We start from the raw sequence: 13,909 nt of genomic DNA on the forward strand, positions 1-13,909 counted from the left end.
ATTTCTACTGATATTGGACTTAATTCTTGGAATAATAGCAGTCACAATATTGATTAAGATAGGCTTATCTTGAATTAAGTTACACCATAGCCAATTATGCCTTTTCAAGTTTCAAAGGAATTCGAGAATTTGTGTAAAGGCTTACGACAGAAGCGAAATGAGAAAATGCTTTTCTTTAGACATTGTCACACCAGCAACTCAAATTTACAACGTCACCATCAGCAAAAAGCCGGCACCCAGTTCTAATTTCTAGATTAATTGGAAATTTTAAAAAAGATAAAATAATGATGCGTCCCGGTGGTCAGCCTGTTCTTGTTCTGAGTTAGTTCGGTTCCGCTGTTATAATTTCTGTTTTGCACATCAAGGGCTTTGTTATATACCAATTAAGCCTATGTTGAATCTCGAGGCTAATATAGCCTACCACCTAGAATTTAGACTGTTTCACCATTTGATTACTCTAAAATTCTTAACAGGTCTAAGTATGTGACTAGCTTTAATATTTTATACATATATAATGCTAATTGCTGGTAAATATTTACCAAATCATATTGTTGAGTTACAACTAAAGTGAATAGGCCCATAGGCTACCACTTGTTGCCTTTTTCATGCTCTTTACAAATATAATAATCATTTTTGTCAGAAATGAATTTTAGCCTCCCCTATATATATATATATATATATATATATATATATATATATATATATATATATATATATATATATATATATATATATATATATATATATATATATGGTAAAATTCTACTTTAGCTACTTCTGGCTATCTTGGAAAGGAGTTTGGTTAGGAAAATGAAATTTTCAGGGATAGATCTACAGGCTAAAGTATGTCCCAGGAAGGTGTTTTGAAGTACCTACCTCCACTCCTTCTCCCTCTAGAGGGTCCTGACCTTTGATGATCTTTAACAATCTGTGTGTTATAAAAGTGAAACCTTGTAAAATAGATCTTCTGCTTAAAATGAAGTCCAATAAAATTGTTTTCAGCTTCACAACTTTGCTCAATCCTGATTTATAAAGTTTTAAAGATATGCAAATACATTTCCTAAATTTTTAAAATTAACATTGATATGGCTTAAACTACTACTCAAATAACAGGAATTGCATTTTCAGAACTAAAGCCAGAGAAAAAGAGTCTTATAACAGAAAATTAAGGTAAAATTTGGTTTTGTCAAAATTTCAATAGGTATAGACCTGTCATGTAGGCAAATTTCAGGATCCTCTAGAGGGAGAAAGGGAGGAGATAAGTACTTCAAAATACCTTCCCAGGACGTATTTTAGCCTGTAGACCCATCCCTGAAAGTTTCAGTTTCCTAACCTCACCCCTTTCCAATATAGGTAAAAGTAACTAAAGTAGAATTTTACCATATATATATTTATATATATATATAGGCTAAAGGGTAAAGTTCTAGGGTAAAGTTCTACAAAATCATATTATTGATTTTAGGACTAAAGTGAAAACCATTTGATGCCTTTTTTTATGCTGATTACGAATATAATAAGCATTTCTATTGGAAATGAATTTCAGCCCCCCCTATATATGCCAATTCAGGGTTAGGTTGGGTTAGGGGCAAAGTTCTACAAAATCATATTATTGAGTTAGGACTAAAGTGAATACACCAATCTATGCCTTTTTTAAGCTGATTACAAATATAATAAGCATTTTTATCGTAAATGAATTTCAGCCCCCCCCCCCTATATAGGCTATACCTAACCCGGAATTGACATTTATAGGGGGAGGGGGGCTGAAATTAAATTACAATATAAATAGTTATTATATTCGTAATCATCCTAAAAAAAGGCATCAAATGGTGTATTCACTTTAGTCCTAACTCAATAATATGATTTCATAGAACTTTACCAGGTTAGGTATAGCCTATATAGGGGGGGGGTTGAAACTCATTTTGGTAAAATTCTAATTTAGTTACTTTTGGCTATCTTGGAAAGCAGTTGGGTTAGGAAAATGAAACTTTCAGGGATGGATGTACATGCTAAGGTTTGTCCCGGGAAGGTACTTTGAAGTACCTACCTCCACTCATCCCCCCCCCTCTATATAATGGTAAATTACTGCACATTACTAGTTGTTTTTAACTCATATTTCATCCTATATTACTATCATAAATATAAATCACTGCTTACCTTACACAACTTCTGCTTTTAACCTTGTTCATTAAAATATATTCCAAAATCCTATTTAAATCCTAAGCCATTTAATTTTCAACCCATGCTGACTTTCTTTATGGTATATGAAACCAGGTTAGTTGTGATGTCACACTCGCCTTATCAGACACCCTTACCCTTAAGGGTAGCAGGCACATGCCAAACAACTCTGTTGATAAGACCATTTAAACTGTATTAATTAGGGAAAGGATTTCACAAGAGAGATCAGTAAAAATAACCTAATCCTTTTTAGAGGACAAATTATGTCATAGGAAGATGTTTAGGAAGCATTAATAGATAGAGTGCTAAAAACATCAGAATCGACTTCAGAGGACACGTTATATCACGGAAAGAGGTTTTTAAAATCCCCCGTCCCCCCAAACTCAAAATTTACAAAATTTTAATTTATAAGCTTTTAAATATTTCTAAAGAACTAATAGATAGAGCGCTATAAGTTTCAGAATTGACTTCAGAGGACACGTTATATCACGGGAAGAGGGTTTTAAAATCCCCCTTCCCCCTAACTCAAAATTTTCCAAAATTTTATTTTAAAAAGCTTTTTAAATATTTCTAAAGCACTAATAGATAGAGTGCTAAAAACATCAGAATCGACTTCAGAGGACACGTTATATCACGGGAAGTGGTTTTGAAAATCCCCCTTCCTCCCAAACTCAAAATTTTCTAAAATTCTGCTTTAGGAGCTTTTTAAATATTTCTAAAGCACTAAGACATTGAGTGCTAAAAACATCAGAATCGACTTCAGAGGACATGTTATATCACGGGAAGAGGTTTTTAAAATCCCCCTTCCCCCCAAACTCAAAAATTTCTTAAATTTTACTTTAGAAGCTTTTTTAAGTATTTCTAAAGCACTAATAGATAGAGCGCTACAAGTTTCAGAATCGACTTCAGAGGACACGTTATATCACGGGAAGAGGGTTTTGAAATCCCCCCTCCCCCCAAAAAAATACCCCCGTGGAAAATAAGGCTTTTCAAATTTCAAATTATCAACCAGATTTTAGAGTATGAAGGGGGAATGGGATGAATGGTAAGGGGGATTTCTAAAACTGTGTGTAACCTTTAAAAATTTGTGAGTTATAGCAACGGAACCTTGCAAAATAGATCTTCTGTTTAAATGAAGTACAACAAAATTGTTTTCAGCTTCAAAATTTTTCTCAATCCCAACTTATAAGGTTTTAAATATATGCAAATACATTTCCTAAATTTTGGAAATAAAACATTGATATGGCTTAAGATTCTACTCAAATAACTGAAATTGCATTTTCAGAACTATAGCCAGAGAAAAAGAAACTGATAACTGAAAATTAAGGTAAAATGTTGTTTTGTCAAAATTTCAATGGGTAATGGGTATTTCAAAAACATCTTCCAATGACATAAAAAACATCTTCCCGTAACATAAATTGTCCTTTAAAGTTGATTCTGATGTTTGTAGCGCTCTATGTCTTAGCGCTTTAGAAATATTTAAAAAGCTCCTAAAGTAGAATTTTAGAAAATTTTGAGTTTGGGAAGAAGGGGGGTTTTAAAAACCTCTTCCCGTGATATAACGTGTCCTCTGAAGTGGATTCTGATGTTTTTAGTACTCTATGTCTTAGCGCTTTAGAAATATTTAAAAAAGCTTCTAAAGTAGAATTTTGGAAAATTTTGAGTTTGGGGGAAGGGGGATTTTAAAACCCTCTTCCCGTGATATAACGTGTCCTCTGAAGTCGATTCTGAAACTTGTAGCGCTCTATCTATTAGTGCTTTAGAAATATTTAAAAAAGATTCTAAATTATAATTTTTGAAAATTTTGATTTTTGGTGGATGGGGGATTTAAATATACTCTTACAGAGAGATAAAGTGTAATCTTACGTCTATTCTTATGTTTTTAGCACTCTATGTCTTAGTGCTTTAGAAATATTTAAAAAGCTCCTAAAGCAGAATTTTAGAAAATTTTGAGATTGGGGGGAAGGGTGATTTTAAAAACCTCTTCCCGTGATATAACGTGTCCTCTGAAGTCGATTCTGATGTTTTTAGCACTCTATGTCTTAGAGCTTTAGAAATATTTAAAAAGCTTCTAAAGTATAATTTTTGAAAATTTTGAGTTTTGGTGGAAGGGGGATTTTCAAAACCACTTCCCGTGATATAAAGTGTCCTCTGAAGTCGATTCTGATGTTTTTATCACTCTATGTCTTAGCTCTTTAGAACTATTTAAAAAAGCTTCGAAAGTAAAGTTTTGGAAAATTTTGAGTTTGGGGGAAGGGGGATTTCAAAAACATCTTCCCATAACATAATTTTTCCTCTGAAGTCTATTCCGATATTTCTAGCGCTCTATGTCTTAGCGCTTTAGAAATATTTAAAAAACCTTCTAAATTATAATTTTGGAAAATTTTGAGTTTGGGGGGAAGGAGGATTTTCAAAACCTCTTCCCGTAGAGTGCTTTGAAAATCCTCCTTGAAGGAGGATTTTCAAAACCTCTTCCCGTAGCACTCTATGTTTTAGAGCTTTAGAAATATTTAAAAAGCTCCTAAAGTAGAATTTTAGAAAATTTTGAGTTTAGGGAGAAGGGGGGTTTAAAAACCTCTTCCCGTGATATAACGTGTCCTCTGAAGTTGATTCTGATGTTTTTAGTACTCTATGTCTTAGCGCTTTAGAAATATTTAAAAAGCTTCTAAAGTATAATTTTGTAAAATTTTGAGTTTGGGGTGAAGGGGGATTTTAAAAGCCTCTTCCTGTGATAGAACGTGTCCTCTGAAGTCTATTCTGAAATTTGTAGTGCTATATATATTAGTTCTTTATAAATATTAAAAAAAACTTATAAAGTACAATTTGTGAAAATTTTGAGTTAGGGATGAAGGGGGATTTTCAATACAAATTCACTTTATATAACGTGTCCTCTGACGTTGAGTCTGATGTTTTTAGCACTTGATGTCTTAGCTCTTTATAAATATTTAAAAAGATTCTAAAGTAAAATTTTGGAAAATTTTGAGTTTGGGAGGAAGGGGGATTTTCAAAACCACTTCCCTTGATATAACGTGTCCTCTGAAGTCAATTCTGATGTTTTTAGCACTCTATCTATTAGTGCTTTAGAAATATTTAAAAAGCTTCTAAAATAAAATTTTGGAAAATTTTGAGTTAGGGGGGACGGGGGATTTTAAAAACCTCTTCCCGTGATATAACGTGTCCTCTGAAGTCTATTCTGAAAGTTGTAGAGCTCTATCTATTAGTGCTTAATAAATATATAAAATATTCTAAATTAAAATTTTGTAAATTTTGAGTTTGGGGGGAAGGGGGATTTTAAAAACCTCTTTCCGTGATATAACGTGTCCTCTGAAGTCGATTCTGATGTTTTTAGCACTCTATCTATTAATGCTTCCTAAACATCTTCCTATGACATAATTTGTCCTCTAAAAAGGATTAGGTTATTTTTACTGATCTCTCTTGTGAAATCCTTTCCCTAAATAATACAGTTTAAATGGTCTTATCAACAGAGTCGTTTGGCATGTGCCTGCTACCCTTAAGGGTAAGGGTGTCTGATAAGGCAAGTGTGACATCACAACTAACCGGGTTTCATATACCATAAAGAAAGTCCGCATGGGTTGAAAATTAAATGGCTTAGGATTTAAATAGGATTTTGGAATATATTTTAATGAACAAGGTTAAAAGCAGAAGTTGTGTAAGGTAAGCAGTGATTTATATTTATGATAGTAATATAGGATGAAATATGAGTTAAAAACAACTAGTAATGTGCAGTAATTTACCATTATATAGAGGGGGGATGAGTGGAGGTAGGTACTTCAAAGTACCTTCCCGGGACAAACCTTAGCATGTACATCCATCCCTGAAAGTTTCATTTTCCTAACCCAACTCCTTTCCAAGATAGCCAAAAGTAACTAAAGTAGAATTTTACCTTCATTATCGATAGAAATGCTTATTATATTCATAATCAGCATAAAAAAAGGCATCAAATGGTGTATTCACTTTAGTCCTAACTCAATTATATGATTTCATAGAACTTTACCATATTTATATATATATATATATATATATATATATATATATATATATATATATATATATATATATATATATATATATATATATATATATATATATATATATATATATATATATATTATATATCAATTCAGGGTATATATTTGCACATTAGGGTGGTGGGGAAGTTTAAACTTACCTCTCATTTACATCAGAAATAAAATTACCCCCACCCCCCTAATGTGCAAATATATAACCTGAATTGGTATATGTAGAGGTGGGGGCTAAAATTCATATCTGACAAAAATGATTATTATATTTATAAAGAGCATAAACAAGGGCATTGAGTGGTATATTCACTTTAGTTGTAACTCAATAGGTTAATATGATTTGGTAAATATTTACCAAAAATACAGTAAATTTCTGATTAACCACTAAATTTTCCCTCTGTCATTTGTCTCTTTTGGTTAATTTAATAATTCATCAGAACAAAAGAAAAATCAGTGCATATGCTATAGGTTGTACAATTCAGGCTCTATATTTGACCATAACGTTTCTGAGGTAGGGACTAAAGTTCATTTGTAATGTACATAAATGTTATATTGAGACTCTTTTCTATCTCAATATGTAGGCTAGTTAATCAGAAAATTTAGCAAAAATACTGAAATTTCTAGGTGGTACAGAAATTTAGGCCTAGCTAGGATGAAAGTGAAAACATTAGAGCTTTTCTTTTACTCATCTTTGTGCTAAGATCTGACATCTTTTGACAAAATATGCTTAAAAGTGAAATCGGTAAATATATACCAAAGCATATTATTGAGTTAGGAATAAAGCGAATACACCATTCGATGCCTTTTTTTATGCTGATTACGAATATAATAATCATTTCTATCGGAAATGAATTCCATCCCCCCTATATATGCCAATTCAGGGTATATATTTCTACATTGGGGGGGGGGCAAATTTTGTTTCTGATGTAAATGGGAGGTAAGTTTAAACTTTACCCCCACCCCCTAATGTAGAAATATATAGGCCTACCCTGAATTGGCATATATAGGGGGGGCTAAAATTAATTTATGATAGAAATCATTATTATATTTGTAATCAGCATAAAAAAGGCATCAAATGGTGTATTTACTTTATTCCTAACTCAATAATATGATTTGGTATATATTTACCATGAAATCTTAGCTCTAAGATCTTAGCCTACATCTTATAGCATTCTTTTGCAAGTGTCTTTCATCATTCTGCTCTGGTCAGCTGTCTAAGAGCAATGATAAGTATATCATCAAAGTTCTCTCATTATTGTTTTATATGGTAGAAAGATGACATCTTTTCCACTTTTTGCTAGCATCAGTGAGCTACAAGATCTTAGAACAAAGATGAGTTAGAAGAACAGAAATCTTTGCAGAAAGATGTGAGATCTGAGTGCAAAAGAATAGGCCTATCATTTGATGCCTTTTTAATGCTCTTTAATAATTCAATAATTGCTTCTGGGGCTAATTGCTTCTTGAGCCCTTAAAGGGGCCTCAAAGGTTTTTTATTTTTGTAACCACACAAAGAAGTTATAACCTAACCTGGAAAATATGGTAAATTTTTAGGTGGCACTGTAATTTAGCTTGGATGAAAGTGAAAACATCAGGGCTGTTCTTTTACTCTTCTTTGTGCTAAGATCTTACATCTTTTGACAAAGAACACTTAAAAGTGAAATCCTAGCACTAAGATCTTACATCTTATAGCATTCTTTTGCTAATGTCTCATCATTCTCCTCTGATCAGTGGTCTAAGAACAATGATGAGTATATCATCAAAGTTCTTTCATTGTTGTTCTATATGGCAGAAAAAGGGCATCCTTCACAGTTTTTGCTAACATAAGTGAGCTTTAAGATCATAGAACAAAGATGAGTTAAAAGAATGGAAATCTTTGCAGAAAGATGTGAGATCTTAGTGCAAAAGAACATGCCTTTCATTTGATGCCTTTTTTATGCTCTTTCATAATACAGTAATCACTTCTGTTGCAAATTGCATCTTGAGCACTTAAAGGGGCCCCAAAGGTATTTCGTTTTTGTAACCACACAAAAAGTTATAACCTAACCTATGAAATACTTGATTTTCAATTCAGACCCTTTTCCTATCATTTTAAATTTTTCAAATGCTGTTGACAAAAATAGCACTGGATTTTGCAATTCAAAACTTTGCTGTCGACAATTCAGGGTATATATTTGCACATTAGGAGGGTGGGGAGAGGATAAATTCCATAGTAAATTTACAGTAGGCCATATTATTTAGCTAGGATGAAAGTGAAAACATCATTTGATGCTTTCTTATGCTCTTTCACAATTCATATAAAATACCTTCAGGGCCCCTTTAAGGGCTCAAGATGCAATTTGCAACAGAAGCAATTATTGTATTATGAAAGAGCATAAAAAAGACATCAAATGACGTTTTCACTTTCATCCTAGCTAGATAGTGCCACCTAAAAATTTACCCAAAGTACTTGATTTTCAATTCAAACCATTTCCCAACTGTTTCAATGTTTCAAATGCTGTCAATAAAAATAGTGCTGAATTTTGTGATTTGAAACTTTGCCACCAACAATTCAGGGTATATATTTGCACATTAGGGGGATGGGTGGAGGAGTTCATGGTAAATTTGCAGTGGGCCATATAATTTAGCTAGAATGAAAGTTAAAACATCATTTGATGCTTTGTTTATGCTCTTTCATAATTCATATAAAAAACTTTGGGGCCCATTTAAGGGCTCAAGATGCAATTAGCCCTAAAGGTGATTATTGAATTATGAAAGAGCATAAAAAAGGCATCAAATGATGCTTTCACTTTCATCCTAGCTAGATTATTGCGCCACCTAGGATTTTACCACCCAATTTTTGGATACAGGATCATAAAGTTATCTCCAGAGGGATGATGTATAGGCTATGTAGAAATCTCCTAGTTGGTTTGTTCAGTCAGTAGAGAAAGTTAGGCCCTTGAAATAGTGGCATGAATTACCATAATGTTACTGATAGTCTAGTCATTCAGTAAAATTTGCTGGCTTTTTTTGTCTTAAAAACTGACATGTTTGCACACTAATGCAATTAGCCCTAATTATGAAGTGAAAATCAGTGCTTCCATTCTACTAATTTGGGAATAAAGTATTCAAGTGCAAAAAAAAGAAGGAAAATTATAGTAGGACTGAATCTGGAAGTAAGTATGTTATTGTGCTTACTATTTGAATAGGAATGTAAAAAAATGATTCTATATTACCAGTGTTTCCACTCCAGTTGTTTTCAAATCCCTAAAAGGCTAGTGGAAAATCCCTATTTTCTATGCCAAAATTGGTACTGTTCTATTAGCTACTAGACACGCAAGATAGATGATAAAAGAAACTAGTCAAACAGGTTCTTTCAGCAGAGAATGGATTGCAAACGGTGGTATCTTGCTACATTTATAATATTTAACCCACTTTTTGAGGTTTAGGGGGGGAAAAGGTACCTAGGTTAGGTTAGGTTGCATATTTAATATATGCTATGCTTTACCCCTTCCCCTCCTCCCCTCCCCCCCTAATGTGCAAATATATAGCCAAAATTTGTTTCTCAACTATCATATGCACATCATATTTTGTTTTATTTCATTAGCATTAACCAAACTTCACCTCTCATGCATCTTGTAGCTAATAGAACAGTACCCCAAAATCCCAAAAAGTTTCCATATCTTCTGACTTCTTTCCAAGTTACACAGCATTTGTTCAAAATGACTTATTTTGCAACTCAAGACCTTTTACATGTCAAAATCTTCTTTGGATGTTTAAAATGATGCTTTGTATTTACTGACTAGTTAAGTTTGGTTTTGATTTATAGATTCCAGTGCCAGAGTTCAGATTCGGGCCATATGAATATATTTTATTTATTGGTTTTTCTTTGCCATTATTTTTTCCTTCTCTGTTACCATTTTTGCAACACGCTTCTTTTTATTTGAATTGGTATCAAGGATTGACATTAATATTGGTATGAAGGATGGTTTAATATTAATGATTATTATATGTGTGTATTAATTCTGATTATTTGTCAGTTTATATTAAATTGCAAATATTTTACTGTTTGCATATTTTTATGCCTTTGTGCTTTAACACTTAGTCATTTTAAATGGATGTCTTATATGATTTTTGTTTGTTTTTACAATATTTGATATTAACTGACTGCTTTGAATGAGGTTTGCAATGTGTCTTTTGTTCAACAATGCAAGTGGCAAAAATAACCTCCAGTTTTTGAGATTTCAAGTATGACATATTTTTGCCAAACTTCCCCCACCCCAAAAAAGTATAAAAATAAAGAAATAAGATATGCCTAAGGCTAAAACTCAAAACCAATTGGCTGTTTCATTATATAACAATATCTTTTAAGTTGATTTGCTTGCTAAAATATGCAAATAAAAGAAAAAACACCAATTAATCATTAATTCAAAGTTTTTTTGAATTCATGCCTCTGATATGAGTCGGCTAAGTTATGAGACAATCTACACAAAATCCAAGAATTCAAATTAACTCAACTTGCAGATATACTATAGCCAAACTTGTAGGCTGTGTGTCTATTGAAAAGACATGATACATGACATAATCAGCTATACTGGTTTAGTAAAGATGCAGAGAAGGAAGCCCTAATAAAAATAAATTATTTCTTACTGTATATTGTTCAGTCTATTTGGCTGTAAATGTGCATAGGTGCTTGTATTTATATTTTTCTATCACATCAATTCTTCCACATTGGTTATTTTTGTTTTAATTTGCATGTCTATCCAAGTCTGACAAAAACAAGAATTTTGTCAATCATTATTGCCAAAATCTTGCTGTTTTACCCAAATTTCTTATTTCTGTAATGAAAATCCATAGGTTTGGCAAGGAAAAAAAAAGTAGAAAATCCAAATTTAAAGTAGAAATAAAGTATTAAAGTAGGTCTAAAAATATTAGAGGAGAAATTTTCAAAATGAAGTAGTCTAGTCTAAAATATAGTAGAAATGGAGACACTGAAAATATAGTAGAAATGGAAGCGCTGAATTATATCAACTGCTCAAATGAGTGCAAGTCAAAAATTTACATCCCCCCTGAGGTAAAAAAGAGTGTATTTCAAATGAAAAGTGTGTAATTTGGCAACCCTGTTCGTTGGGATAATTGCACTTCCAACAAAGTTGCCAACTATTGATGTTTCAAGCAAATGAAAACTTACACCCAAAAAGAATGATTTTCACTCTTCTAGATCCCCTCTGAGGTAAAAAAAAGAATGTATTTCACATAAAAAGTTTGCAAGTTCACAACCCTTTTCAGTGCCATTTTTTATGCTCTTTCTGAATATAATATTTACTTTTCATGCAACTGCAATTTTAAGCCCTCTTAGGACCCTTGAAAATAATAATTTCTTTCTATAATTTTTTTTATATATAAATGGGATAAAACATTAATTCAAGCTTACTATTTCATTATAAATCCATTTTGTAAAAGTTGTATAATTCAGAAACATTGATTTGTGAAGTTGATTTGTTTTGTGAAAAAAATTCAAAACAATCTCACCATTGTTAGTGTCTCACCACTGTTAGGATGCTTAAAAACTGCCATTTTTCCTATATGTAAAAAAATATCAAAGCTGACAGAAGAAATATGGCAGATAAAAATGGCAAAATTGTTTTGATTTTTTTTTTTCAAACTAATTGTGACAAATCAATGCTTATGGATTATTTATCTTCAAAAATGGATTTTATAATGAAAGAGTGAGTTTGAAACCAATGGCGGGAATCCCTTTATACCCAAAAATATAGAAAGAAATTATTATTTTCAAGGGTCCTAAAATGGTATAAAATTTAATTTGCAAGAAAAGCAATTATACATATTCAGAAAGAGCATAAAAAATGGCATCAAATGGTATGTTTACTTTATTTGTAGGTCAATTATATGAACTACTCCATGTTAACCATAAAAATTTGTTTATCATGGCAGGGTATAACCTGTATTGAAATTATTAACACATTTAATGAAACACTGGTATCAAGTTAATATAGCATTGATAAATTTTAATGGAATATTTTCTGCATAACACAATTTTTTTTTGTAATTTTATTTCCTGTTTTTGGTTGTTATGCCAACCATTCTGATGCATAAGTACAATAAAGATGTTGATCTGAAACTTTAATAGAAGATTACATTATAACCTTGCATCTTCTGGAATGGGAAAATTACAACAGGTGACTGAATAATTTTTTTTTCTAAAAATATGGATGACAATGATTGGAATTTGTAACTTTGATGATCAAAACTAAGTTTAAAGTTCTTTTTATGCATTTCTTTGTCTAATAATGTTTATTTTTATCTTTTCTAAAACTGTATTCATTGACTAGGACATATTCTGCGGATGATGAATGACATATTATCAAAGATAGTCCTTGTTTGCCAACTGTCTAGGGCCAAACAAAAAGCAGGTCATCCCAAAATGGGTTAGGAGGATGTGATAAAGAAAGATTTAAGGGATATGGGAACTTCTTGGGAGGGTGTAAAGGGAGAGTCTTTGGATTAATTAGGAAAGAGGAGTGGGCTGTAACTGTGTTGGCCTCAGTTAGCTTGCTTCTGCAGTGGTTAGTAGCAGTAGTAGCATTCATTATTCACTATGGCTTGATGTTTTGTTTTGCAATCTTATAACACTGTTGTCTGTTTAAAGTTAATGGCATAGTTTTATGTTTTCTGAGAGTTTTGAATTATTAAAACACTTGCAAGACAATGAGTGGATAACAAATATTCCCTTTTTGACCCATCAATAACCCTTTCAGCTTACTATTAGTTCACATGGACAGAGGCCTCATGTATGGGTGAAGGTTCCCAGCCCCCCTCCCTCTTTAATATTCTTGACAGTTGTTACTGGAAACTTGTCCTGTGGAATCATGGCATAAGAATACAACAGTTTAACTTGTTGACTTGTCTTTTGTAAAATATTTGGTCTCCCTTAAGGTACCTAAACATGTGGCTAGTGTCACATCTGAATACATATTATCTGTGGTATTTTATGATGGGTTGTTGCTTGTGTTCAGTGAGCCAAATTACTAATGATTAGGAGTACTGTGTACATTGTTAGATGATGCAATTTAAATTCTCCTATTGAAATGTTTCAACCCCACAGAACAAGATTAAAAATATTATCTTCTTTCTTAAAAATTTCAGTTAATTTTGTTGCATAAAAGCAATATGTAATTAGGGTTGCTGTTTCAATTTTATTATGGAACAAAATTTCAAAGTAACATCCCAAACAAAATGTTATAAGAAAGGGAATTTTTGGTGTTTTACCTGCTTCAAGACAATGATATCTGCATCAAAATTATGCCACATTTATGTTAACTAGGGGCTATTCAGTATTCTCATTGAGTATTTACTTTGAATATTTGCATTGAATACCACACCAGGGTATATTATTATCATTATTGCTGTTTTGTCACTGCTGTTGGAAGAGCAACTTCTGCCACTTTTTGTCACTGTGAAGCTGGAAGAGAGACTTTTGAAGATAGAGGACAGACTGTAACAATTCTTGCCTGTGTTTCAGCATCTGGAAACTCAATTCCATCAATACTGGTCTTCCCAATGAAAAAAAGACAACAGCAAGGATGCCATCAATTGCCGTCAGGCATTTGACCTGATATGGTGCAAAGGACTCTGGCAAATCCTCCTTCACTACAGGATCCCTTATGAGATAGTCCAAGTAATCAAGAGTCTGTACA

General features: G+C 32.3%; 1 protein-coding gene across 1 annotated transcript in view; it reads left to right on the forward strand.

Annotated features, from left to right (window-relative positions):
• Positions 1 to 203: 203 nt before the first annotated feature.
• The window catches only part of CCT3 (chaperonin containing TCP1 subunit 3), a 69,018-nt gene continuing 55,312 nt past the window's right edge, over positions 204 to 13,909 (forward strand). The window contains exon 1 of the mRNA XM_089100955.1: positions 204 to 321. Coding sequence (XP_088957081.1) covers positions 285 to 321 — 37 coding nt within the window. The 5' untranslated portion in view covers positions 204 to 284. The remainder of the gene's footprint in view (positions 322 to 13,909) is intronic.

This window comes from Artemia sp. Qi Xiang Cuo, chromosome 15 (assembly GCF_049724085.1).
Source record: "Artemia sp. Qi Xiang Cuo chromosome 15, ASM4972408v1, whole genome shotgun sequence".
Lineage (NCBI taxonomy): Eukaryota > Metazoa > Arthropoda > Branchiopoda > Anostraca > Artemiidae > Artemia > Artemia sp. Qi Xiang Cuo.